Source organism: Temnothorax longispinosus, chromosome 1 (assembly GCF_030848805.1).
Source record: "Temnothorax longispinosus isolate EJ_2023e chromosome 1, Tlon_JGU_v1, whole genome shotgun sequence".
Classification (NCBI taxonomy): Eukaryota; Metazoa; Arthropoda; class Insecta; order Hymenoptera; family Formicidae; genus Temnothorax; species Temnothorax longispinosus.
In genome coordinates this window covers 1431914-1458848 of record NC_092358.1, presented here as the reverse complement: position 1 = coordinate 1458848, position 26935 = coordinate 1431914, and the positions used below count along the sequence as shown (strand labels likewise).

General features: G+C 42.1%; 2 protein-coding genes across 8 annotated transcripts; one reads left to right on the top strand and one right to left on the bottom strand.

Moving 5' to 3' along the window:
• Window positions 1-3145: 3145 nt before the first annotated feature.
• Men (Malic enzyme) lies at window positions 3146-13850 on the top strand. 4 transcript variants are annotated; one of them, XM_071797671.1, is made up of 9 exons: window positions 3146-3222; window positions 3293-3343; window positions 6151-6310; window positions 11357-11515; window positions 11592-11954; window positions 12085-12396; window positions 12502-12870; window positions 13002-13296; window positions 13411-13850. In XM_071797671.1, the coding sequence occupies exons 1-9, from the start codon at window positions 3161-3163 to the stop codon at window positions 13524-13526; spliced, it is 1887 nt and encodes a 628-aa protein (XP_071653772.1). In that variant the 5' UTR covers window positions 3146-3160; the 3' UTR covers window positions 13527-13850. The 4 variants fall into 4 exon arrangements, with proteins under 4 accessions (XP_071653772.1, XP_071653773.1, XP_071653770.1 ...); XM_071797672.1 differs by lacking the exons at window positions 3146-3222; window positions 3293-3343 and adding an exon at window positions 3591-3990; XM_071797669.1 differs by lacking the exons at window positions 3146-3222; window positions 3293-3343 and adding an exon at window positions 4527-4950.
• Window positions 13836-25106, bottom strand: LOC139825016 (uncharacterized). Of its 4 annotated transcripts, none has more exons than XM_071797620.1 (9): window positions 21000-25106; window positions 18681-18759; window positions 17172-17238; window positions 16557-16670; window positions 16306-16408; window positions 16072-16242; window positions 15836-15980; window positions 15497-15747; window positions 13836-15292 (listed from the first exon to the last, which is right to left on the bottom strand). In XM_071797620.1, the coding sequence occupies exons 1-9, from the start codon at window positions 22095-22097 to the stop codon at window positions 15080-15082; spliced, it is 2241 nt and encodes a 746-aa protein (XP_071653721.1). In that variant the 5' UTR covers window positions 22098-25106; the 3' UTR covers window positions 13836-15079. The 4 variants fall into 4 exon arrangements, with proteins under 4 accessions (XP_071653721.1, XP_071653750.1, XP_071653756.1 ...); XM_071797649.1 differs by having other exon boundaries at window positions 16318-16408; window positions 21000-25103; XM_071797655.1 differs by having other exon boundaries at window positions 15836-15965; window positions 16318-16408; window positions 21000-25100.
• Between the last annotated feature and the right edge of the window lie 1829 nt (window positions 25107-26935).

Below are 26935 nucleotides of genomic sequence, written 5' to 3'. Positions count from 1 at the left end.
CAGAGATTATAGTTGTGTCAACGTATATTTTCTGAGACTCGTTTAGAATCGGGTTACGGAATTCGGAGCTCTGTTTCTCTCGTCAATCACCATTTTGATAGCATTCTAAAACAATTCTATCATCTATTTCGCTTTTCGTTCCCATTTCCAAATACAAGATATTACAAGATATTACAAGTATAAAGATGTTTCTACAGATGTTTCTTGAGATTATTCATGCAGCGTCGTCTGTCGGAAATCTGAGCTGACATTTTTCTTGACGTCATAAAATAATTTATTTTTGAAACTCTTTCTTGTTGAAATTATTAGAAGAATGCATAGTTTGCATTAAAGGATACTTAATTGACATTATATCAACATAGAAATATGTCTCGTGAATCGTCCAGTACTGTATATGTCGGAGTTTAGTGCTTCATCTCTTTCATGGAGGGATCACCGTTATTAAAAAATATTCTAAAGCTTCTTATCGTTAAATTAATTATTACTAGGTAATGTGCTTTGCATTAACCTTTTCGCTCCTATAACGCCGGCTATAACTGGACGAACGACACGCCTAATCTCAAGAAATACGTTTATCTTATCATTGTTATGTGTCCTTTAACGTGAGGCATGCTCTCTCAAACAAGAATAAACGATAAAGAGTTATAAAATGCCTCTGCATAATGCTAGCCAACGAAAAAAAGGAAGCTACGAATGCCGTCGCTCGCGCTCGGCGAGAATTAGGTATAGACGGTCCGAAATGCGACGAACGACACGACTAATCTCAAGAAATATGTTCATTTTATCATCGTTATGTGTCCTTTAACGTGAGGCATGCTCTCTCGAACAAGAATAAACGATAAAGAGTTATAAAATGCCTCTGCATAATGCTAGCCAACGAAAAAAAGGAAGCTACGAATGCCGTCGCTCGCGCTCGGCGGGAATTGTATAGAGGTAGACGATCCGAAATGCTACGACACTGGGACATATCTCGAGAAATATATTTATTTTAACATTGTTATGTATGCTTTAATGCCAGACTTGCTCTCCCAGATGTAATTAGACGCTAAAGAGTTTAAAAATGTTGCTGCATAATGTTAGATAACAATTAAGAAAAAGGTAGCTGCGAATAATACAGGCGGCGTTGGCTGCAAATAAATCTCGAGAAATACGTTTATTTTAATATTGTTATGTATTCTTTAATGCGAGGCATGCTCTCTCGAATGTGATTAGACGATAAATAATTATAAAATGCTATTTCATAATGCTAGCCAACGAGAGAGAGGTAGCTGCGAATGCCGACGGGCGGCGTTGGACGACAAAGTCGGAGCTCCGAAATATCACACGCGACACTAAATAAATCTTGAGAAATACGTTTATTTTAATATTATTATGTATCCTTTAATGCGAGGCATGCTCTCTCGAATGTGATTAGACGATAAATAATTATAAAATGCCGTTCTATAATGCTAGCCAACGAGAAAAAGATATAGCTGTGAATGCCGACGGGCGGCGTTGGACGACTGTATTCGGAGCTCCGAAATACCACACGCGACACCAAATAAATCTCGAGAAATACGTTTATTTTAATATTATTATGTATTCTTTAATACGAGGCATGCTCTCTCGAATATAATTTAGATGATAAATAATTATAAAACGTTGTTGCATAAGACTAGCTAGCGAGAAAAAGGTAGCTGCGAAATGCCGACGGGCGGCGTTGGACGACAAAGGCTGTGGTCCACTTGACGCTACATCAAATCTGCACATACACATATATACGTACGGACATGCGATTTTAATGCAATATTTCGACATTTTAGAACACTCTGAACATATTAACTTCCGCAAATTTGGAGATATCTATCTATTTCTAAATTTATTATATTTTTCAGTCTTTTCTACCCCTATTTCATATATAATTCTTTTAAATTCGGTTGATTAGACTTAGCTTTATATGCGATCAAAATTATGGATCTTTGATCGCGTATAAAGCTGGGTCTAATCAACCAAATCTTAAAAAATTATATATGAAATAGGGGTGAAAAAGACTGAGAAATATAATAAAATTAGAAATAGATCGATATCTTCAAATTTGCGGAAGTTAGAGCAAACACGGACATCAAATCTGCACATACACATATGTATGTATATTGCACCAAAATGATGTTTTATCGGCAGTGTCGGAAAGAGAAAAAGTGAGCAAGGGAGAGAGGGCTATTAGATATTTAACATATGTATAATATAAATATATAAAATAAGTTAATATTTATCGTACTTGCGCCAGCCGCCCGAGCCGCCGCACAGTCGGGCGACTGGCGAAAAGTCGAACGCGATTGGGTCGTGAGTCGAGCCCCCGGATCTGGCCAATCACGTTCCGCCGCTCGAGATTCTTTCGCTCTCTTCTCCTCAATTACATTGTAATTGTAATACATTAACACTTTCACCATGCATTCACCGCGCCATTAAGAAACAATTAGAACAACGGGAAAAAACTCTCGCAACGATCGAAGGTATCCGTTATTCGCGTTCCTTTCAAACATAAGGATTTATAATATTTATATTATTTACATGATATATATTATATATATTGATCCTGATAGTAGATAATGAAACGTACAATTACACTTTTGAGAATAAAAATAATCTACTTTGAGCCCTATTAAATTTCAATGTACCCGCATTCCGATGCACAATTGACGTTCTCAAATTGAAGAATAATTTACAATATTAACGAAAATCTGTCGCAGAATATGCAAAAAAACAATTTAACACAATGTCCATTAAGCATTTTAAAGGCCGAAGCATAATGTATAAGCATAAAAAAATTGATTGGTCTATTTTCTTATATGGACCAATCAATTATTTTCTTATACTTATATTATGCGTTATGCAAAAGTCTGATGTGCATGCTTCGGCCTTTTTATGCTTCTTGCGAAAATTAAATGCTTATTCGACTTCTTTATTCATGTTTTTATTCATACTTTTGAGACGTTTGTTTAGCTGTTTAAAAAGATTCTTATATTAATACAAGCCATGTTATTCGTGATGTGCAAAATAATAAAGATTTTTTGTCTCTTTGCGCGACTATCCACTAGACATATCACAAGATTCACAAGAAGCGATTATCGATTAGATAACGATATATTCAGGACAGAGACCACGCCGCTATCGTCGACGAATGGCTGTCAGAAAGAGTTTGTTCGCGTTCGGGAAGACCCGAGCGAAGAACTACCTTCTCAGGTAAATTGCACACGATAGTGCAATGTGACGTACGCGATTGAGTCTTGACAAACAAAAAAATCTCTTTCAGTCGCGCAAAGTCATCTCTCTCTGTGCACGACAGGAAAACTTTCGTACGCACGTAAGTACGCAATTTCTGTCGTGTCATTAAGCAAAAAAAGATCCCAAACGAAAGATTACGCAACTAAGTACAAACACCGCCGTGGACGACGGCAGTTCGATTAAAATAAATCGCGAAGGCCGTTAAAAAGAAGTATTCTTTGTAAATGTCAGACCAGAGGAAGTGTCAGTTCCCCCTCCGAAAATACGCTTCTCTCGCCCGATTTTCTCCTCGAAGGAGACGGGGGGAATCTAGATAAACTAGAGCAAAGGCTGCAACACGACGGGCGAGCACCACGTTCTCCTCCTTGACGATCCGACGGCAAAACCCACTAGTCACGCTCGTGATCTGCTCGTGATCGGGGCAGTCGATTTCACATCTCACCGGCGCGGCGTGCGATCGGAGCTGGGCGGCTCACATTTCTTCTCGAGAAAAATCTCGCTTCCCTTATCGGGATTGATTTTGTCAACAGCTGCAAAATACGGCGCGCTCTTCCCTGCCCTAGCTAGCGCAGAGAGTTATGACGTGTTCGCGCCGCGATATCGATACGAAATCCGGACAAGCAAATCAACTAGCAAATCGTCCAGCTAATTATTTAAGTGTCGATTCGTCAACGAAATGGGCAGCGGACACTCCAAAGACAATAATGCGCAACGAAACGGCAGGATGTAAGTGCCTTTGTCTTGTTTGTACTTACCTTAATTGCGGCTAACTTCCTCTCTCTTTCTCTCTCTCTCTCTTGATGATAAATAGGATTTTAGAATATGTATCGTTAAAGAAAGAGAAAATAGAATTTAAAAATAAGCACTTTGATGTGAAATGTTGTAACAACAGTAACGCAGAATAAATAAAACTAACATTTTAGATTATTATTATTGGCTTAAGCTATAAATATATTATGTAACTTATTCCTGCACAGCACAGGATAAATATCTTAAATCCTCAATCTTACTAATAATTAGTTTTTGAGTGGTTGCATCATTTAGGGACGTTTAGAAAAAGATATTTGCGTCGAAAATGTATGTGACTCAACTTGTACTTCATATTGCCTCATATTGGTAAAAGAATTTTTAATATTTCCTCATTTTACATATCTTGTAATAACTTTTACACGATAATGCCGTCTGAATTTCGCATTGGCTAAAGATGCATCGCGTGAATCGTGCGATCGGTATATCACGCTGGTGACTAAAAGAGTTTAAGGCCATCGCGACACGTACGCGTCGCGTTATCGCGTCTCATCGACCGCATCACTTGTCCACGCTGATAACTTTGTGCAAGGATAAACACGAAGCATGAGACACCACGGTGTCTTCCGTCTTCCGATCAATCTTTCCATTTCGCGATCCAGCTCCGAGAGGGGGAAAGTAAATTCTGATCAAATATTGGCGCTCACATATGAGCGAGATACGTCCTTGCCCCCGGATACGCTGTACGGGGGAGATAAGAAACAGCCGCGAGAAGCCGCGAGACGTTTAGTCTATGCAAAGCATGTCTACGAAGCAGCTTTTGACGCCGCTCGGCTGTCACTTGACGAGTTTCCTCCGTCAATCGAGCGGCCTGCGTTACGATACCTGCGACCTCGAACCTGCAGAAATCTACCGTCAGCATCAGCCGTCCAACAACAGGTAAAATCGATGTGAATTCCGCATCGAAGTCCGTGGACGTTGCCCGAGAAACGCGCAAAATCCCCCGCGTCATCGCCGTTTCGTTGAATTTCTTTCTTACCTACTTTTCTTACTTTTCTTACGTCAGGCGAAAGACCGCACTGACCGCAGTTTTTTCCCTATTACGCAATTCGGACACGCGCAAATCATCACCATAACATTCAAGAACAGCTTGCTAGCTCAATTATATGAGCTCAACCAACTACCAGAGCGAGTAAATTAATCTTTGTTGCACAAACTTTGTTGAAGGAAAAGTTCTCCTATCCTTTTTTCTAACTTTTCTTTAATATTTATCGTTAATGTAATTTCTTAATTATTTTTTCTCGTAACGATGCAGCAATTACGCGTCCTGCTTCAATAAAATTTTGCAAAGGGAAAATAATGCGCAGTCACGACGATTGGACGTACACTTTAAACTTTGATCTAGTCAGGGCAAAAGAGAGTACGGGAACGTATATACGTCATCAATCTACATCATTCGCGGACCCTGTCGAACTTTGTCCCCGTCACGATAGTGTTTTCTAAAATTCTAATATCGACATGTCTGCAGTCGTTTGCATGTTTTTCTCACGATGAATCAAACATGACATTTGTTATTCCGCAAATGCACAACGCGTGATTACGCGATAAATGCGCGTGCGTTAAACCGTGCCCCCTCGCAGGTGCGTATCTGACAAGATTGCACCCCCAGAATATACCCGATATCGAATATGTCCGAGAGAAATAAAAATTCTGAAATTTTCTGCAGAAATTTTATTGAAAACGCCACGTTCGATATTTATCCTTATTGAATGTGTTTATAAAACGTAAATTGTGTATTATATTACACAATATAATACGATGCAATATTTTAAAGATTTGAAGCACTGATAAGATGCGTTCGACGTTGATTATGTTGTGTCTATCAGTTACGTGTCAACGTATAGTACAATGAGTAAAATGCGCTTGAGGTTAAAGGATCAATGATTGAAGGTCGCTGGCACGGCGCGCGGCGGTGTTGATTTATTCTACCCCTTTGATTTCGCCGACGCGACGCGTCATGTCGCGTCACGTCACGTCACCGTGTCACCTCACTTCGCTATCGCGTTGCCTGTTCCCTGTCCTACCATCTTACCGCGAGTTTGCGCGTGGTCCGCTCAGACAAGTGGCATTCGTTCGCAGGACCCAGAGCAGTAGCCAGCCCGACTGTAGTAGGAGCAAAACGTCAACCATGTCGAGCTTGGAGCGCGATCAGCTGGGCCAGCGAGGTAGCGGCGACGCGGCCTGCGCCGCCGGCCTTCTGCGTGGCCTCGACCACATCAGGGACCCGCAGCTCAACAAGGTAGGCCGTTGTCTGTCGCGCGAGAAAATGCCTTGCGCTTGCCATTTCGCCGCTTGAGATAAACGCCGCTTGCCGCTTGTGATAGACGCGAGCACGCGTACCGTCGCCGTTACGGATCCGCATAACACGGACTTGACTCATTGTCAGTACAGTACGCGGAAGTCTATTTAAAGAAAGAAAAAGAGATGACGAGAGGAGGAACGTAACGAGCGCATTTTATCAAAGACGAAATTATTTTAACTTTAAACATCCTTCCGGTGCTCTCGTTATCATTCACAAGTGAACACGTACTTATATTTTCATTTTAAGTGACGAAATATTTGTCATTGTGTGTGTATGTCACATGCAGGGCTTTTTGTAAGATAATGATTTATACACGGCCGGTCGTGTAAAATTACCCGGAATAGGAAGATTCCGAGAAAAACGCTTTAACCAGACACTTGGATCCGGTTTAAGGAAATATATGACTTGATTCTTCTCCTGTGATTCCTTAAATCTTCTCGTCACTGTAAAGAATAAAAAAGTGAAGATTTTAATAGCCGATAAAGCTGATTTTGAAAATTAATTTCACGTATGTAATTTTACGTAAGATTACATCGCGTCACCTTAATGATTGAAGTAAATATTAGTAACTGATGAGTAATCTCCAATTATATTGATTCGCTGATCTGATAATTTATACCAGATAAAAGAGTTCGCAAATGGTTTGCGAAGCGAAATCTAAGACTTTGCTGCATGCAGCAATTGCGTACGTACGGCGAATCGGATTGCAACTCGACAGCAGAATGCAAGATGACTACGCGAAATACCTCGCGGTAATTGCCCCCCGCGCTTGCGCAATCTCGAAACTCAATATAGTTAAGTGTCCCATTCAGAGGGTGATCACAGCCCTGAAGTTTCACAATCTTATTTCTAAATTTCTTCCAAGTTATCCGGTCACCATTGAAATCGCATGTTTAGTTGTCTTCAATTACTTTGCGAGATAAAGAAAATGCAATTTTTTCAATCCTTTTCAAAGGCTCTTTGCTTCTCCTTCTGAAGTTACCTGATGGACATAAAAAATTTTCATCCACTTTTAATTCAGAAAAATGTCGATTCAACGGCTCTGAAAGCATTTTTAACTGTATCTTTCAGATTGTAAAAAGTTACTTTGATATTTTTCGCGATATCATTTATGAAGCAAATGAGATTCGGGAATTGATTATAATCAATCGAAATTCTCCAGCGGAAAACTCGAGCGCACAAATATTTCAAAGAAAATAAAACATATTCTCTCTTTCTCTCTGTAAAGCACCTAATATATCTGTGAAATCATTCGCGAACGTTTCGCGCGGGCTCGTTTTTGCTAAGCAACGGGTACACGTAATACTTGGGGTAGGTCACGGAGTCACTTTATATTCAAGAATTCAAGAATAGGGCTGCCTATCGATCCGTGCACAGACCGAAGGGTCGCCGTCACGGGAGTCAAGAACCCCAGCAACCGTTTCCACGGTCGGTTGTTTGTCATGGGATACGAAAATCCCGAGGGAAAAGTTCGGGTAGTGAAAGTGCGACGAGATAATGGAGACCGACTGGTGGAATCTCGTTCCGGATCAGAACCGAGCTACGCGCATCCCTGAGGCACTGCTCGCTCTGGATGGCAGGGTACTCGTTCAGCTCGTTCTTACTTGCGCTTGATTTTGCGATCTCATTTACGTTCGGACCGAAGCCCTGGACTTTCTCTTTTGTAAATCTCGCCGAAATCTCAACTTTCTTTTTCCCGCGATAACCAAACAAAACTTTCCCTTTATAATTGTCTTGACGCTTGAAAATATATAACATTTATGTCTTATTAATATTGTGAGATTCACTTATTGTCCATGCATTAAAACGAATATTTTAATTTTAATGGTTAATTTTAATTTAGCTTATTCTTTTTATCTTTTCCTAATTCTAGATCTATAAGAAGACACAATTAAATATGCTTTAATATTAATTACTATTGACACGTGTCTATTGCAATGATAGTCGTTAAAAAATATATTTATATCTTATTAATAATATTATTGCAATAAGGAACAAAGGTTACAAATAGTTGTATAATAATTGGAAGTTAATCACCATGGAGAAAATGAGAGATTCCTATATAGTCGATATAAAAACATGAAGAGAGTGTGATTGGAAAACAATAATTAGCTTTACTTTAGCCATTCTAGACAAACACTTCCACAGCCAGACGGCCTTGTCACTTGTGTCAGCATTATCAATTTACTCATAGCTAGATAAACATACCGCAAAGATTATATTCTATCAAACAAACAAAACTGCGATATTGTGTGGTGATATTAACATTAAGTAAGATAAAACATTTCAAGTGCGTTAAAGAAACTTCCATTTATAAAAATATTTTATTACAAATATTTATATATACATTTTTTTAATAGAAAAAGTCCACTTTCCTAAAAGGGAGACATTGTTGACCTCTCGTCGTTAATTACTCGTTATGAAATATGAAAAATTTTAGAAATTGTGGATAATAATTAACTTTACGTTAACAGATTTATATTCTAAATCTTATTTCTCTTTTATATCCAATTTCAAAATTAAAAAAATAGAATGAAGAACTTAATTTGTTTGAATGCAGAATATTTATTGATAAAACTTAAGATAGAGTTGGTCATCGTTTTAGGGTGTGCATCAAAAAGCGGAGATGACCTCACCTAATGGAAAAGTACTCTTTACGAGCGTTGACCTCTCTATTGAATTAGATTTAATTTTTCATTCAATTCGTTGTGGTGTGACCAATATCATTTATTTCGAAAAAAATCATCTTTTAAAAGCTGATAAAATTATTATATAAATTATGGTTTAATCAGAAACTGATTAAACAACAACAATTGACTCAAGGATTACAAAAACATCATATATCTTACGTATTGACAAATTAAAGTTGTTAAATGCTTTCGCGCAAAACCACATTTACGTCTTATCATCAAGAGACATCTTATGTAAGAACGGATATAAAAGCGGTAGATATGTTATCATGCACCATTTACATTTACCGGCGACAATGCATTGTTATCGAGAACCACACGCGGAAACCTTCGGTCGCACAAAAGTCACAATACTTGTTTTTGACGAGAAAAATTTCCGCAATTTTTTGCAACGTTCTTTGCAGTGTTTCTACAGATACGCGCATGAGAGAGAGTATCGGTATTATTAAATTTATTAATATAATTATCAATATAATTATGCGATAATATTATTCTAGCTTCAACAAACTGTGTTTCAAGACCGACAACAAATTGTATATAAATTCACGCGAAAAATCTTTGTGTTAGACACAAAAGATCCAGCCCGACCGTATATTGGCACATTTTCTTTTAAAAAATATCGATTTTGGATCGAATTAAAAAAAAAGAGATAAATAAAAGAGAGAGATCGAATATCTTATATCGTTTAATAGCGCTGTATGGAAGCAAACTGTGTGGAAGAAAATCAGAAGATGTAAAATGACCATAGCCATCAAGGGAAATATTAACGGATAGTTCGATTATTAACACCAGACCGGACCGGTTTATCACTTTTCGAGAATAATGGACAAGAGCTCGATACTTTTCCGGCATTTAAAAATGAATGAAATCAATGCAAAGCAATGCGGTTCATCAACCGCAGTCGAGATAAGTCGGCGGGATAACAAGTCAGCTCATAAATTACTTATGTTGCTCCTTCAATATTGACGTTTTATTAATTAGAAACATCTATTATGTTATCGCGCGATTCGACGTTATAATTTATTCTGTTGGTCTTACAATTAATCTCGCTTGTCGACATTTAAAAAATGTTGGAAAGATATTATCGCAATGAGAAAACGGGAAAATTATTATAGCACATTTCATTTTTTTAATTTTAAGAATAATTTGTATTTTATTAGTATAATTCTTTCGTTAATTTTTGTAATTGCAATTGTTATCTTGTAATTATTGTAAGAATGTAACATATAATTAACAGAGCTGACGCGAGCAATGTTAATTAATTAATACTTTCTACTAATAGCGAGTTTGCGTTCAAAGTACGAGCGAGCGAAACGTACGCGGGCATTCGTTAAATTTTAATGGTGAAATAATCGTATACCGTGTTGACAATAGCCCGTTTAATCGACCGATAGTTTAAGGATTATCTGGCACAGTCTAACAATTCGCTTTAAAAAAGCATTGGCAGTGTCCCTACAAGATGCAGTTACATCACTATGCCAACGATATATGTGTTACATCTATAATCCAATCTAATATAAAGGGTGTTCTATATTAAACTTACGCGATTATCTCTGAAAGTACTAGCTGTTAAGATATTTCGGATTAAACTTACTCGAGAGAATAAATTAGATATTTAAAACGTCTCTTAAATACAAGGTTTTGTGTTGTCGCTTCAACGTCGATTAAAAGATTAAATAATGCAATCGAATATTTTCTTGATCACTTTTGTGAGATAACGCGTGTTTGTCTGACATCATCCATACAAGCTAGATTAAATTAGACACAATTGCCACGGGCATTTATAATGTCATTAACCTTGAAAGCGAATGTGGATCATGGAAAATGTGAGTCTCGCGGGTAAATTCTGATATATATATTTATCTGAATCACGATCATCGGATGTAACGTTCATGCAACATTAATCAACGCATTTGTAAAAATCAAAGTGGAACGACGATCAGCTGATCACCTTTCACCCACGTTCACTAATGATTGTTGCGCAGTCAGAGCATTTACGGCACCACCAGTCTTTTTAATTGAAGGTCAGAGTCTAGTCTGGTGCTCTGACTCATCGATTAATTTTTTCCGATTTGCGATCTTACAAGAAAAAGAAGCGATAGCGACGCGCGTGCAACCTCAACATTTGAAATAGTCTGAACGATGGATACAATTAATTTTGAAAAACATTTTGATAAATAAAATTAAATCATAGAATTATTAGAGATTTTTAAGAGAGGTAGAGATGCTAGGGTGAGTTTCAATTTCACTTTTTAAACAGTGTATTTAATGATATGACATTATCACGTTTCAGGGCATGGCGTTCACCATCGAGGAAAGGCAGATGCTGGGTATACATGGTCTCCTACCGGCAGCCGTGAAAACCCAAGAAGAGCAGTTAGAGCTCTGCCGTCTTAATCTGGAACGCTATACGGACGATCTCTCGAAATACATATATCTCATAGGCCTACTGGTACATGAACACGGCAGTTATCAGGCCCGCTCCTATCTGTACGCGTTGATTCTCACATTAGGGTCTTGTTCCTTAGGACAGAAACGAGAAACTCTTCTACCGTTTGTTGGCAGAAGATGTAGGTAAAATGATGCCGCTGGTGTACACGCCAACCGTGGGTCTGGCATGTCAGAAATTCGGTCTGGTTTATCGTAGGCCGCGCGGCCTCTTCATAAGCATTCACGACAAAGGACACGTGTACGACGTCTTGAAAAACTGGCCCGAGCACGACGTACGGGCGATCGTCGTCACGGACGGCGAAAGAATATTGGGATTAGGTGACCTGGGTGCTCACGGCATGGGCATTCCCGTAGGCAAATTGTCACTGTACACCGCATTAGCTGGTATCAAGCCCCACCAGTGTTTGCCTATCACTCTGGATGTCGGCACCAATACCCAGGTACGCGAAAATATATTTTAGATCTATAGTATAAAAACGGCGTCTTGATTTTCTCACTAAACCGCGAATTGATTTCTTTTCTAATTTTAAATCCATATATGCGTGTTTGATTTTTATATTTTTCTTGCAGTCTTTGTTGGATGATCCCCTGTACATCGGTCATAGACACAAACGTGTTACCGGACAAGACTATGACGACTTCGTGGACGAGTTTATGAAGGCTGTCGTGAAACGATACGGCTCGAATACATTAATCCAGTTCGAGGACTTTGGAAATTTTAACGCGTTCAGATTGCTTCTCAAGTATCGCAATATGTATTGTACCTTTAACGATGATATTCAAGGCACCGCCTCCGTCGCCGTTGCCGGATTACTGGCATCTCTTCGCGTTACGCGGACAAAGCTCTCGGAGAACACGATCGTGTTTCAGGGTGCCGGAGAGGTTTGCTATCACATTTAGTTAACACATTAACCGTCGACAAAAAAGCACGCGTGCTTTAGCCGTGAGAGCGATACGCGTTTATCGTAAATCATCAACTGTTTGTAGGCGTCGTTAGGTATCGCGTCGTTGTGCGTAATGACGATGAAAAAGGAAGGGGCAACCGAGGGCGAAGCTAAGAGCAAAATCTGGATGGTAGACTCGAAAGGATTGTTAGTGAAAAATCGTCCAAAAGGCGGACTGACGGAGCATAAATTGCACTTTGCTCGCGAGGACCAGCCGATCGATACTCTGTTGGACGTCGTTAAGACTGCCAAACCCTCGGTTATCATCGGCGCAGCTGCTATCAGGGGTGCCTTCACAACAGAAATACTGAGGGAAATGGCGCGTCACAATGAGACACCCGTCATTTTCGCTCTGAGCAATCCAACGAGCAAGGCAGAGTGCACCGCTGAGGAAGCGTACATTGCTACAGAGGTAAGAAGCTGATTACGCATTCGAGACAAACTGTCCTTAAAGAACTCTCTGATTTTTATTGAAATATCTAACGAGTATGGTATTTCAACGGTTCCTAAATAATTTTATCAAATATCGTTTGAATTGTGCAGGGAAGATGCATATTCGCGAGCGGTTCGCCTTTCCCACCAGTAACGTACAACAATAAGACTTACTATCCTGGCCAGGGTAATAATAGTTACATATTCCCTGGAATCGCGCTGGCCGCGATATGCGCCGGTATGCGCACAATTCCCGAAGAGACTTTTCTTATTGCTGCAACAACTCTTTCTGATTTGGTAACGCAAGCAGACTTGGACAGCGGAAATCTTTATCCACCGTTGGCTGACATACAGAAATGCTCGCTGAGTATAGCATGTGCGATCATGAAATATGCCTATGACAACTGTGAGTATAAATATTATTGCAAATGCATCGGAGGAGACGGGCATATACGAAGCATCTCGTCTCGTGCATTCTAACATATAATATGAATTATTCATGTATCTTTCTTATGCGCAGGCCTAGCGACTGTCCATCCCGAGCCTACGGATTACGAGAGTTTTATTAAGGCGCAGCTGTACGATCCAAGCTACAAGTCATCCATACCTCCAATTTACTCGTGGCCGAAATTGTAATACTTTCATTAATTTGACGTCATATAATTCCACGCACAATTATCTCGGATCTACAGAAGAGAAATATACACATAATGTTTTGAGGGAATTCTTCGGGAAACGAATTTTCCTCGCTTCTCTAAAGCCTGTTGATCGGGCTGTTATTTTATTTCAAGCGCCACGTATATGCGAATGTGACCAATGTGCAATATAAAATTATTGAAATTCACAGGAATGAATTTTTTTTTTATGTGCAGGCTTTATTTGCAAATAAAGTATATGAGCTTCATATAAGAATCGATTTGCTGGTTGAACAAATAAATATCGATGCTGGTTCGAAAGAAATGTATTTATTGCTACTTAAAGAATCGGTTTTTTTTTTTTGCAGAAGTAGACATCCCCGGTCGTTTAACGAGCAGTAGATATAATATTCTTTATTTCGTAGATGTAGTATAACTAAGGTCAAACAAAACTTACACAGGTGATACAGTTGTGCAAATTAAAGATGTCCGTGATAAAAAAAAAAGTTGCCTTTTCACGTTCGACATATCATTTCCCATAATACCCGGCGTACGTCACCAATTTAACTAAAATCTTTATAGCACAATAATGTAAAATGTAGAATCGACAAAAAGTTTTTGCTTAATTAGGCCAAGAATTTAAAGGCAGTGCTAAGTCGGCAAGTCGTGAAGAAGTTGCGCGATTTCTTTTTTCAAATTCAATATATCAGAAATGAATGAAAGAAAAGAACCGTTGAGAGAATATTTTCTAAGACAATTATGTATTCTTACGTTTCAAGATGTATATAATTCACAACGATGAATTGGTGATCGTTATTCAGTTATTCACACACTCTCGCTTTCTCTCGATTCCTGTCAACCCTATTGACGTGTATGCGTAAAACTATCTTCCACTTTATCACTAGTCTGATACTGCTCGAACACGTTCGTAGTCATCAATTTAGAACGGATTATAAATTGCGGACCCCGAAAGTGATCTTTACTCAAACTCGTTTACATCGCACAGTAACATGGTAATAAATTTAAGGGACAAAAAATGTACAGAAGAGCGTTTAAAAAATTGTTTACAATTGTGGGACTCTGTTACGCTACACTGAGCAGACACACTGGCCTTTGCACGCCAGTAACAGGGACCTCGTCGCTGCCTCATGATCGACAATTGCGATTAAAAACACAACGGACCACTAAGGACCTTATCGAGTAACGGGTAGTAATCTGATCGCTCATCGTTAAATATATCGAATTCGACGTAGTCCAAGTTCCACGGCACCACCGCACTACTGCTTTCCCTACGTGTAGTTCCTACATATACATAGTTCCAAGTTAAATCGAGTGCGAATTAAATGAGAAATTCCAATGATCGGTATTTATACACCCATGCACGCACTATCTTTTAAATGTCAATGTTCGTGTCGTATCTCATCATCGAGTTTCATAATTACGAAAGAGACATGTTTTCATGAAAACTAATGATATCAGAACGAAGACGTAGGGCAGTAGCGTCGTTGAAAGTGGAGTGTCTGTCCAGCACGGAGGTCGGTCCCTTTCCTAGCTTCATCGAGAGAGTGAATGTGATCGTTCGTGAGATTGTTGAGAATCACCAGCTGCACGCGGGTCGGGCAATCTCTGGGATGCCGGTAAAGCATCGAAAAATGGATGAGTCAAAGCATCCTTCAAAGTAATGCGTTGCGAGGGTTCGTACTCCAACATTTTTTGAACGAGATCGAACAGTTGACGATGCTCCTCATCATCAGACAGCATGTAACGCTACACAGACATGAAAGTACATATTATTTTTCGAAACCAACAATTGCATCATTATCGAAAACAATTTTATCACTAATTGAATAAATTCTAATTACAATAATTCTACCCACTTTATTCCGGTTACTTGGACCTTTGTCCAATTCGTATGGTTAATAGCTAAAATTTCATGTAAGAACTTGATTGAAGTAAAATCAAAATACTAACATGTAGCGGCTTGCAATTTTCTCGTACATATCTACCGGCCGAACTCTTGTCATCCCAATCCAGTTTGCCGTGGTAGAAGTACTTGGTCTTAGTTTTGCGGGCCATGCGATGTGGTATTGTTCCAAGTATGCGTTCCATCATCGCCAAGTGCTCGCGATTATCATGTGTTTGGAATAACGTGATGCCCAGGTATAACTCGAACAAGATGCAACCAATGGACCAAACGTCGCAGGGTTGAGACCAGCCCAGTTCTACATACAGAAAAATACAAGATTAACGATGGAGATCGCGATACAAATGTACGTGCAACCAAAAAAATATATTAAGATAGGCACTGACCTAAAATTACTTCGGGCGCTCTATAGTGTCTCGTGCTAACGATCGTACTATGATGCTCGTGGTCGAAAGTAGCGCTACCAAAGTCGATAAGTCTGATGTCGGTTCGCTTTACGCGTCTCATGTCCCTCCGCTTGAAAAGAAAGAGCTTTTTTGAAACACTTTAGAATGGAAGCTTATCCTATATGCCGAATCGAAGCTCGACGGACTGATAATACAAAATAATAACAACAGCACACCTTTTTATTGTTATACGTGCTGTCGTAGTCCGAGTCGACGAATAAGATGTTCTCCGGTTTAAGATCCGTGTGCGTCAGCTTGTTGTCGTGCAAAAACTTTACGGCGTAACAAAGCTGATAGCCCATATGCCTGACATGTTCCAATGGATACGGCTGGTAACTGTTATCCCTCTGTAAAAATAATTTCGTCAACATCCCGAATATGATAGCGTCGAATTCGTCTGAGGTACTTACTTCGATACTCACCAGGAAATCGAAAACACTCAGACCGAGCATTTCGAACGCGATGCACATGTGCCCGTGATAATTGAACCAGTCGAGCATCTTTACGCATAGACTAAAATGGAATAATCGATAGTTAGTTGCTGCCACTCTTCAACTTATAATTTAAATTGAAACAAAAAATATCCTTGCTTGTAGAGTAGCTTCTCGTCTATAAAACTACTTAAAGATTAAAGAATAAATAAAACGATTTGTATACTAACTGCTGGCCTTCCGGGTCCTTAAAAGCGATCTTTTCAAGAGCATTTATCTCCAACTTCGCTGCCTCCCTGTACTTCTCCACGTTTTTAATAATCTTCAAAGCCATCACATGATCCCTAGAATGTTCATAACGATTATGATATCTGATACCGAAATTGTCTCTCCTCAGCTCAAATCCCGCATCCCGTGAGGACGAAGCCGCACGTAAAGAATATTTTTCACGCGGGCATTTGCCGTAACTTCATGTTCCGCTAAAGAGATCTAATTCGCGGCCGTCACAAATGCCCAACCCGTAAAACAAAGTGCAAGGCCATCCTATTATTGCGACTACTCGCGCGTCATTTTGTGACAGTGCCGGATGGCTATTTCTGCCCGCGGAACGTCGTCGCGTAACGCGCGCATTTAGGATTTTCCTCCGCGCGCGAATTGACGATGACGCGCGAGAGGAACCGAGCGAGATCCAAGAGGATAGCGAGCGCGACCGCGAAAAGAGATAAATAGAAATAAGTAGGTAGGAAGATAGAAAGAGAGATATGAGTAGACATATGAGTAGCGCGCGTAGAGACGTGCGAGACACGAAATATGTTACCTATGTACTTATGTGAGCTGGCACTTACATTTGCAAGTCCTTAACCTTGACAACTTTTCCAAAAGTACCCTCTCCTAGGGTGGCCAGTACTTTATCTGCAATGCAAAAGTCGAGATAAATACCAAGCGGATACGAGCCTCGCGGCCCACGGGAGGAGGGAGTGCTCGCCTGCGTTCACCAATCGAACGGGACACCCTCTCGCTCGTGGCTTCGACAAACGCGGGTGTGATCCGCGTCCATCGCTCCTTTAACAAAAGGAGAAGGAAGACCGCTCTCTCCCCAAGGAGAGCCGTCGCGCTTGAACGAGAGAAAAAAAAAACAGAAAAATGGGGGTCGCAAAGGAACGCGGGCGAGACTCTTCCGTGTGGGCGTTCGGCCGATCGTGCGTTATCGTACACGCGCGGTTCATGGTGAACGGGATAACGAATAAACGGTATTAAATGGAACGATATCGTATAGTTTAAATGTCGATCGGAAACATCGCTGCTCTCCTAAAGGCCCTAAAACGGGGTAAGCAGCGTAATCGTTTGAACGGACACGCGGGACGTGGCATTTACTGTCGGTCGTACGGGAGAACCTTTTACGTCGTCCCGTCCTTCGTTCTTAACGTAACCGCGCGTAGACAAGGAGAGTTCAATGATATAAAGCGATATAAAGACGATGAGAGTAAATGCCAGTCGTCCTCGCGCGCGAGTATCAAGAGCGAGGAACACGTCGTCCCGAGGACGACGTATCGAGAAGATAGCGCAAAATAAGAGTAAGGCCCTTCGGTCTTTCTCATTCATCTCTGCTCCCTTCCTCCGAGCTCTCTGTCTCCACCGGACCACCCTCGCGTTGAGAAGGGATCCGCGATTCAACGGGGAATCAAGAAGAAATCTCTTTGCGCCGGCTTCCCGATAATCGTCGTCGTCGTCGTCATCGAGCCGACGGACTTCCTACGTGCTGTTGAAACATGTGGTTGCTAAATATATATATTCATATTATTTCTTAGATATCTTTCTGAGATAAATCTTACATAAGCAGACAGACAAAGAGAAACTATATCTTTTTTTTTTTACCTTTCGCGTATACCGAGTTAGCGCGCGAAAGTGTCCGGAAAGATCGACAGGGAGAATTTTCGATCTAGACAGAGAACCGCGCCAATACGCACAAATGTGTGTACAGGTAAGTGGTTCCATATATATATAACATATCTCAATATATGCGCGTATGTGTATGCTGAACGGCGACGCTCAGCGAGAACATCGATACATCAACAACGTGATTAACGCGTGAATTGTTACTCTTGTTTTTTAGTGTAAATATTGTTTCATATATAATACCCATAGTTCAAGCAAGGAGAAGTGAAAAAGAAAGTGAAAGAGAGAAGTAGAAAAAGAAACGAGAGAGAGAGAGAGAGAGAGAGAGAGAGAGAGAGAAAGAAAGAGAGAGAAAGAAAGACAAAGAGTAGGGGCAGATACCGTAGATAACCGATCAGTTAATCGACCTGAGGCTTGCTTAAATCTACTACAATGAGTGTATTCACATGATCACGAACATCTATTTGCCAGGATGTCGCCGGATTGGTATACAAGGTGGCCGTCTTCATCGTCCTCGACGGAGGGCGGTCGTGGGCTCTATTTGGGCCGGCGGTATCGGTATCGGTGCGTGCCAAGAGTTGGACCCAATCGCAGATCGCGGACCCGCCGTGTTCGGTATTCCGTGTTCGCGTCGGTCCGATTCGGAACCGTGGAGAGATCATGCCGGTCGTAGATGCACGTATCCAGAGTCGAAGGCGCCGTTGGCCGGTCGATGGGTCGTCGGGTCACATCCGCCGTGTCCACGTGGCCAGTCATGGGATGATGGTATCCAGGTCGAGACGGCCGCCGATCGTCAATTAATTGCCACACACCGTGCCATCCACCACCGTCGTCACCACCACCGCGAATCGGCGGAGACCCGTGTAACACGCGGCAGAGGACGTGTGTAAGCACGGGACGAACGTACGAGTGTGTCGGTGGGGGTAGGAAGGTAGGATAACATCGTCATCGTCATCGAGAGAGAGAGAGAGAGACGCCAACCCGATCCGAGCGCCCGGTCGACCATAGTTGTGACCAATCCGTGTGTGCCATATCCGTTTCCATTCCATTCCATTCCATTACAACGGAGATGGTAACCCAACAATCAGAGAGAAAGGGGAGAGGGCAAAATGGTTTGCCAAGTCAGAAAGTTGCGGTTACGAATTTACCATTCGGCACATAATACGTATATTCTTTTCTTTTTTCATTTACTTTTTACGCTTTTCTTTAGTCTATGTTTTTTTTTACATTACTTTTTCGTATGGCAGACGTTCTCTTATTTTAATTATTTATCCGTTTCCGGTTTTTTTTTTAAATCTCGCTCGCCTATATACTCGTTATATATGTATTCGTGTTAGACCTGGTATATGCGTGCCTTGAAGGAGCCGGTTTCAAGACGCGCACGGCTCTACGGACTAGAGCACTTCGTACATGAAACGACTACAAATGCACATTCTAACGTAGGCAGACAGAGAAAAGCAGAGAGAGAATCATGTGCGTTATGTACACGTATAATCGGATAATCGCGATAAGGTATATATGGCAATGATTTAAATGACAATAAATAAATATATATATATGTATTATACTATATATACTACTATATTTCATCGATGATCATTTTGCGAACGAGACAATGAATTATTCCGATTTGCCCGAATCCCAATCTCGACGAAAGATAAACAAATATAAAAAAAAGAGAGACAAAGAAAAAAAACATACGCGGACGACCGGACAGCTTCCTTCGAAGTGCTCGTAACACGTTACCTTTCATCTAACACGGACTCGGAGAGGTAGCTTAGTTAAACTGTTAATTGCTTAATAGACTCGTCATAGTACTTACGTGTTTCGCGTAAACCGCCCGCGCCGCTCCACGACGATCGATAGAGATATCTCTCGATCCTCATGGGGCACGATCCTCATTGCCACAATACGGAGCAATACTGATCGGGGATTTCGATCCTACCTTATCGAGAATACGACACGCGGATTGAACTGTCGAATTGTTCGGATCGTCGATCGCTAGTCACTTCTGCGTACGGATGAAATTAAACAGAAAGAGGAGAAGCAGAGCCACGTACTCTCTCGTAGTCCTTCGTACTCTCAACATGTTATTAAGATCATTGAAAAAAAAAGAGAGATAATCGTAAACAAAACTGTTGCATCTTCGATGTCGATACAATTCTGATCTTAATGAGATTTAGTTCACTTTCTACAAGTGTACCGCAGCGTAGTCTTGAATATCCAGCCGCCATGTAAGATGACGGTTCGATCGATTCAAATGGTCGGATAACCGAATTGAATCTTAAGCACAAACAGTATCTACATCGCAAATGTATATGTTACATGGAACGTGTTACTCTCAATCCCCGAGTCGGAAACAGAAGAGATTGATAAATATTACACTTGGAAACGCGATAAGGTAGATCGGCGTGGCAGGCGAGTGTTCCAGGGTATCCTCGTGGGTACTCTCACGGCAAACATTGGCAGACGTGCAGTGTTTAGCTTATCGGAGAGGTAGTGGCGACTACTGCGGTTAATAGGCCTTTCAACGGTTTCGCGTAACAGACGCCAGTCAGCGTGAGTCTAGGGAGTGTGTTAGGACGGAAAGGGATTTCACACAAGTTGCGCGCGTCTGCAAACGCATATACACACACACACATACTACAAACGAACACACAGGCGAGGACGAGGAGGACAAGACAACAGCGGCAACGGACACGCTCTGCTTAAAACGGCGGTCGGCGCCGCTTTCGCGAGATCGCGCAATCCGGACAACCCGCGGCTCGACAACTTACGATCGCGTCGTGGATCGCGTCCACCTCGTTAATCGCGCTCGCGCTACTCGGGGCTACCGCGCCCTTGGACGCGTCCTCCTTCTGGTTGTTACGCTGATTGCTCCTTCTGTACTTGCTGGCGATGAGATCCGTCGTGCTGGGACGTACGTTCGCCTGTCCGCCGGCCGCCAACTGGCTGTAGGTGTCCTCCATGGCGGCGTACTTCAGGATCAGGCTTTGGATTTCCTTTCGCTTGGCCGCCCGATCCGAGATCGACGGATCCACATCCTCGGTTAGCACGTCGTACGCGTTCCGCGTAACATTCTGAGCGATGTCACTGCTCTCCGCGTTGTTGTTGGCGACTGGCGTCTTGTCCGGATCGACCGTGATCTCGTCCGTAAACGTCAACGTTTCGATCTTGACTGGTCGGGACAATTTCAGGGACGTCGAGCGAGCTTCCAGCTGCTCGCTCTTGCCGTTTCGATGCGGTCTCACCTTCCGACTGCGCGTTTCCGCGTGTCCGGATTTGTGTCTACCGTAGCGGCGATAAGCTTCCGAGTTCAGTAAAGTCTGTCGTGCGGTGCGGTTGTAGGCGGGCGTCTTCTCGCGCCTGGGTTCCCTGCTTATCGCGGAGCTCACGTAGGGATAAGCTTTCTCGCTGAGAATCACGTTGGTGGGACTCTTGATGATGGTACGAGTCATCGAGGGCTCCAGAGTCTTGTCGTCGCGCACAAACGGACTGTCGTCTCGGTGATAATAGCTGTGATCGCGCTCCTGCCTCCGCGAATAACCGCGGGCGCTTCGCTCCGAGTCATTAGCGTGCCTCTTGCTGGAATACTTGTCTAAAATCGTGCTGTACTTGTCCTCTAAGCGACTTCGCGTACTACCCAGTCGGCCGACAATAGGCGATCGCCTCGCGGCCGTGGCGCCGACACCTCGGTCGTTGAGCGCGGACGTTCCGCGCACCCTCGTAGTCAACTTCTGGAGGAGACTCGTACAGGAGTCGCTTAGCATCTGCGTCACGCTGGTCGTGGTGGACGAGCGTGCGAAACGACCTCGTCGCGCGACCGAGCTCTGTCGAGACGTCGACATGCTGTCGCGCGGTGCGAATATGAACATTTGGGCGAATATGAACTCGAGATCGCTGTCAAGTCGCGAACTACGTCGAACCACCCACGATTTCCCAGATCAGATAATCCGACCCTCGAGCGGAACACTCAAGATCGTCCTGGCGGATCTCGCGAGGTGATCTCAGCGCGACATGCCCGAGCCGTAGTGGCCAAGTCGTGCGAGGAAATTGGCCGCAAGAGCGATCGAACACGAAGACACCGAGGCTGACGAAACGGTCTTCTACGCAGGTACATCACTACGAAAAGGCGCCGAGCACGCCGATCACGAAAGGAGAAAGAACGCCGTCAAGCAAAGCACTAAGCTACAAACACGACGATGATCAGCAGGACGACGTCGGCCGTTCACGAAGACGAAGACGAAGACGGCAGCAGTAGTGGTAGCGACAACGACGACGACGACGACGACGACGACGACGACAACAACGAGGAGAAGGCGAAACTCGGTGCGCCCCGCCAAATACTCTCTCGTCGTACTAAAAATACCAGGGAGCGGTGGTGTGCCCGCTCCGACGAGAACGATTCGTCCACCTCTCTCGAAAGCGACTCTTTGAGAGCGATCGGATGCGAAGTAACGAAAAGAGAGAGAGAGAGAGAGAAAGAGAACGATCAGCGTAACTCGCACGCGCGATCACGACGAAGGAGAGACGGATGAGCGGAATTGGAGGAAGACGAAGAAAAGCGCAGGTGGAAAGCGGAGAAGATGAGAAGGGCGAAGAGGACGGAAAGGAGAGGGATCCGCGGTGTATTACGTAAATTGTCTCGGAACGCTTATTCGAAACGTGCCGAAGTTCCGCACGCGCTATGCGGACTTGTGCTTGGCAACGCCGTGCGTCGTGCTTCCTGATCCATGAAGAAGAAATATCCATGAAGAACGCGATTCCTGCTACTTGCACGCGTCATGGGAAAACGCATCATAACGAACCATCACCGTATTTTTACTATTTTCACGCGAACTATCTTTCTCTTTCTCTCCCACTTGCTCCGTATACCTTGACACACATAGAAATTGCTTAATTGCGATGTCAATCCAATGTAGAGTAGGTCTATTGCATGGTCCAATATTGGTCACTCAATAACAACGCTGGCACTTTTTTAATACAGATATTAGATAAACATAGTATATTGCGTTTTGTACGCATACAAAGCGCCTTTAGGTCTCCTCTGGAAGATTTTGGAGGATAAAGAATCATAAGAAAAAATGACAAGAGATAGAAGAGAAACTATACAATCATCTGTGTTAAATTATCCAGTCATTAAAATTCTTTTTCAAAATTTTGTTATTATTCCAATCAGCAAAACAAAACTAAGTTTTTAGAGATTATCTAAAAGAAAACTGTCCTCGCGCAATGATAACTGCGAGACTATCATTTCTCTTAATTTTTAGATTTAAAAAAGTCAAGCAAATATGAATAAAAGAATCTTCGAGTAAGATCTGATAATTTCACTCGAGAATCATCAAAACTAGTCAATCGTATCGCATATAAAATAAGCAAAACGATTCAAAATCCAATATCCAAAAAGAAATGAATGAATGAATAAATAAAGCACACGTCGCTAAATCCTAAAAACTTGGTCTAAAAATCAAAAGCGCTTGATCAAAAAATTAGTGAACAGGTTCGTGTGGACTCTAATACTATTAATAAAGCTCGAATTGTCTCCAAGGTCGCGGTGTCGAAGATACCATCCTATCGTCGTAGATTTTAAGTCCGAGTATCGGTATAAATACACGCCGTTTACAAAATACGCAGTTTGTTCGCGCAGACTACTCGCCCACGGATACCTCCGCATCGTGTCGGTCTCAGAATCATCTCCAAAATATCTTCTGGCGAAGCGATTGATTAATTTGGTTCGAGTTAGAAATCAGACCACTTAAAAAAAATACAGATACGCATATACGTTTCTCTTATCAAAAGAAGAACGAACAGATTAAATATCGTCCAGTAAACCTGTAGAAGTGTAGAGCTATAAAGGCCGAGCTTTTTCTATAAAAATTCCATTGTTACACAAGCAATTCGAAGAATGAGACCAAATACAATGCTCGCGCTGATCGCGAATGCAGAACAGCAAGAGCCATAATCAATATGGATCACCGCTATAAACGTTTCGCTTGACGGATCGTATTTTATCGTATCGCGAAAAAAATACTTCTGCCAAATCGCTCATGTTGCGATAACGAAAGCGCCGTTGCTCGGGCTACGAAAAGTTACGCGTGTTTCTTCCGCTACCTAATATTGACCAAGGTTAGGCCGTAATATCGGGTTAAAAACGGGGAGGAAGATGGAGAGAAGCGAGCGCCGTACTGGAGTACACGCTTCTCGTTCTCCAAGTTGCGTCGTCGTCGTCGTCGTCGTCGTCTTCGAGAATGGGCTACGCCAAATATAAACTGGTGGCCTGAAACGCGTGCGCCACGATCGTCATGCTGTACAGAAAACCCAACGCGCCGAGCTTAAATGTTAAAGTCCTGGCCGGCTAATCAGCTCGGTAGGCTCGCGCAGTGTCATCGTCATCGCCGTTGCTGCGTGGCGGACGGCCAACAGAAATGAACGCACGCGTTTTATACGTTAACCCTTTTACAAAAGAAAAACAAATTTCCGCGGATATTTTGAACGACGTAGCTTTTTTAAGCTATTAGAAATATCTTTAATTAATATTCAAACAAAAAAATTTTATATTTCTTGAAACTCATTATAGAACTCTAATATATTCACAGTTAAAACAAAATAAACTTTTACGCTCAAATTACTCTGCTTCTTCAAATGTCTTGACGCGTGGTTAATTTTTTCTTTTTAATATAATCAATAATTTTTTTAACAAGAGTAAAAAGGATTAACAAAATTACGATATAAAATTTTTCGAGTGCATGAGAAGTGGATTAGAATTGGAATACGTTTCAAGCCAGCATATGGTCGCAGAAATAGCGAGCATAAACAACACGCACATACCGAAACGCACATACACATCCTACTCGAGCAAATAATTAACATTGAATATCGTGGAGCTATACGAAGGTCTCGACGCTACCTCGGAAGCCGATGTATCGTTAGTTTCGGGAGTGACGTCAAGTTTCGTGTCGAACTCCCTGGTGGTTTCGGTGACGTTGCGCTGCAACCACGCTTCCCAATCCCCATGACGCGGCCACCAGGGAACGTTTCCAGGCATCAGCAGACTCAATTCCTGAGTCTGGAAGGACGATGACGACGACGACGTGGCCGATGGTGGACCACCATCGGCCAAAGCACCGCCGCCGCCGCCGCCGCCGAGAGCGGCCCAACTTCCAGGATCCAGGTTGACGGTTGACGCGCGAAACGAGAGATGGTTCAGCCGGGCACCTACACCTCGTGCCACGTCTCACGAGCGCATCTTGCCAACTGCAAGATGCGCGTATTTCTAAATCCAGGTTGAACGATTCTGGGCCGTCAGCCGTACCACCAAACTTTACCTACCGCGGCGATAAAACGGAAATCGACACGACTCTGCTTCAACGTCCCATTTTCGAAGACGGAGTATTAATTTTCCGTAGATTAATTCGTTACTCTCGAGGCACTTTCTCGATTCGAAAGAGTAGCTGGAGCTTTCGTTCGTTTTAGTTTAGATGTCGTCGATGCGCCACGCTCGGATGTATGAGCAGGTCAAAAATCTGTGAGGACGCTTTCAAATCCGTACTTTCTGACGAAGAAGTCTTTGCGTCCGCTTTCGGCGAACCGGCCGGCGCAACGTTCCTCGACGGCGACGACGACGACGGCGGCGACGATGTTGCGTTGGCCATCTGGCGCAAACTCGCACTAAAACCGCGGCGAAACCGCGTGACGAGTCCCCCTCGAAAATAGTCGCCGGTCGAAAATAGCTGGCGTCGAGTAAGAAAGAAGAATCATCGGCATTCTCGCTCCGGGTATACACCCGGCGTACCCGTTGCGCCACGAGATTCTCCAGAGACTGTTCTCGCTTGGTAGAGCGCGTCGACGCGCTAACTCTTCTCCCTCTGTGTCCTACTCGTCCTCACGCTACCACATATCGATCATCATTAAGGGTCTCTACTACGTATCAAAGCTCGATAGGTGGTATAAGAACTAATCCGCACGTTTAATATGTCGAGGAATTGAATAACTGTTATCCAAAAACTGAGTTAGAAATTGAGAAGGTAATCTCTTCACAGACTGTTTCTGTCCGTTAACTTCGACTCAGCTTCTGCATCTGGCTCCATTTCACGCTTTCATGCGTGTATTATTATCGCTTGCTCGAAATTTGATAAGAAATATGCGAAACTTAGCTTAACCCTCGCTATACCGTGTACGAAGAATTATTTCATTATGAAATTTTACGACGGCAGCGTTTATGGTAATAAAACTTTAATCACTTAATATAAGGCTTTATAAGGTATAATTTAACACATCGTGCAAATCCGCGTCAAAAGTTTAATTAAAAGTTGAAAAAACAAGTGTATAAAATGCTTATATTAAACAGAAATCCGTGTAATCGATATTAAAGTTTGCCACAAGGTTTCCACAAGGATGTTTAAAGAGAGTACGTTCCATGTATGTGTGAATAAAGAAAATTATTTCCAAGCCATCGTATATACATATTATAAAAAAAATAAATATTATATGTTCCAAGATATGGAAAATATATTAGAACATACGATAATCTTTATCTTTTTTTTTTTTTTTTTTTAATATGGATTCAAGAAGGTTAAAAAGAGCTTTCCATATATCAAATAATTCAAGATTTCTTTCAATAACATCGTCGATAAGTACGATAGAGTACGACAGGCGTCTGCTGTGTATGTTTTCGCAGATAAAGGGTTGAAAACATGATCGGATCAACTGTTTG

Bases quoted from the DNA above. Each gene is read 5' to 3' on its own strand.
- Men (XM_071797669.1), top strand. From the start codon at position 4,805: ATGCAAAGCATGTCTACGAAGCAGCTTTTGACGCCGCTCGGCTGTCAC. The intron at 11,516-11,591 runs GTACATGAACAC...CTTGTTCCTTAG, and splicing joins TATATCTCATAGGCCTACTG to GACAGAAACGAGAAACTCTT. The intron at 13,297-13,410 runs GTGAGTATAAAT...TCTTATGCGCAG, and splicing joins GAAATATGCCTATGACAACT to GCCTAGCGACTGTCCATCCC.
- LOC139825016 (XM_071797579.1), bottom strand. From the start codon at position 22,097: ATGTTCATATTCGCACCGCGCGACAGCATGTCGACGTCTCGACAGAGC. The intron at 18,760-20,999 runs GTAAGTTGTCGA...CGGCCCAAATAG, and splicing joins ACGCGATCCACGACGCGATC to AGCCCACGACCGCCCTCCGT. The intron at 15,748-15,835 runs GTCAGTGCCTAT...TTCTGTATGTAG, and splicing joins AGCGCCCGAAGTAATTTTAG to AACTGGGCTGGTCTCAACCC.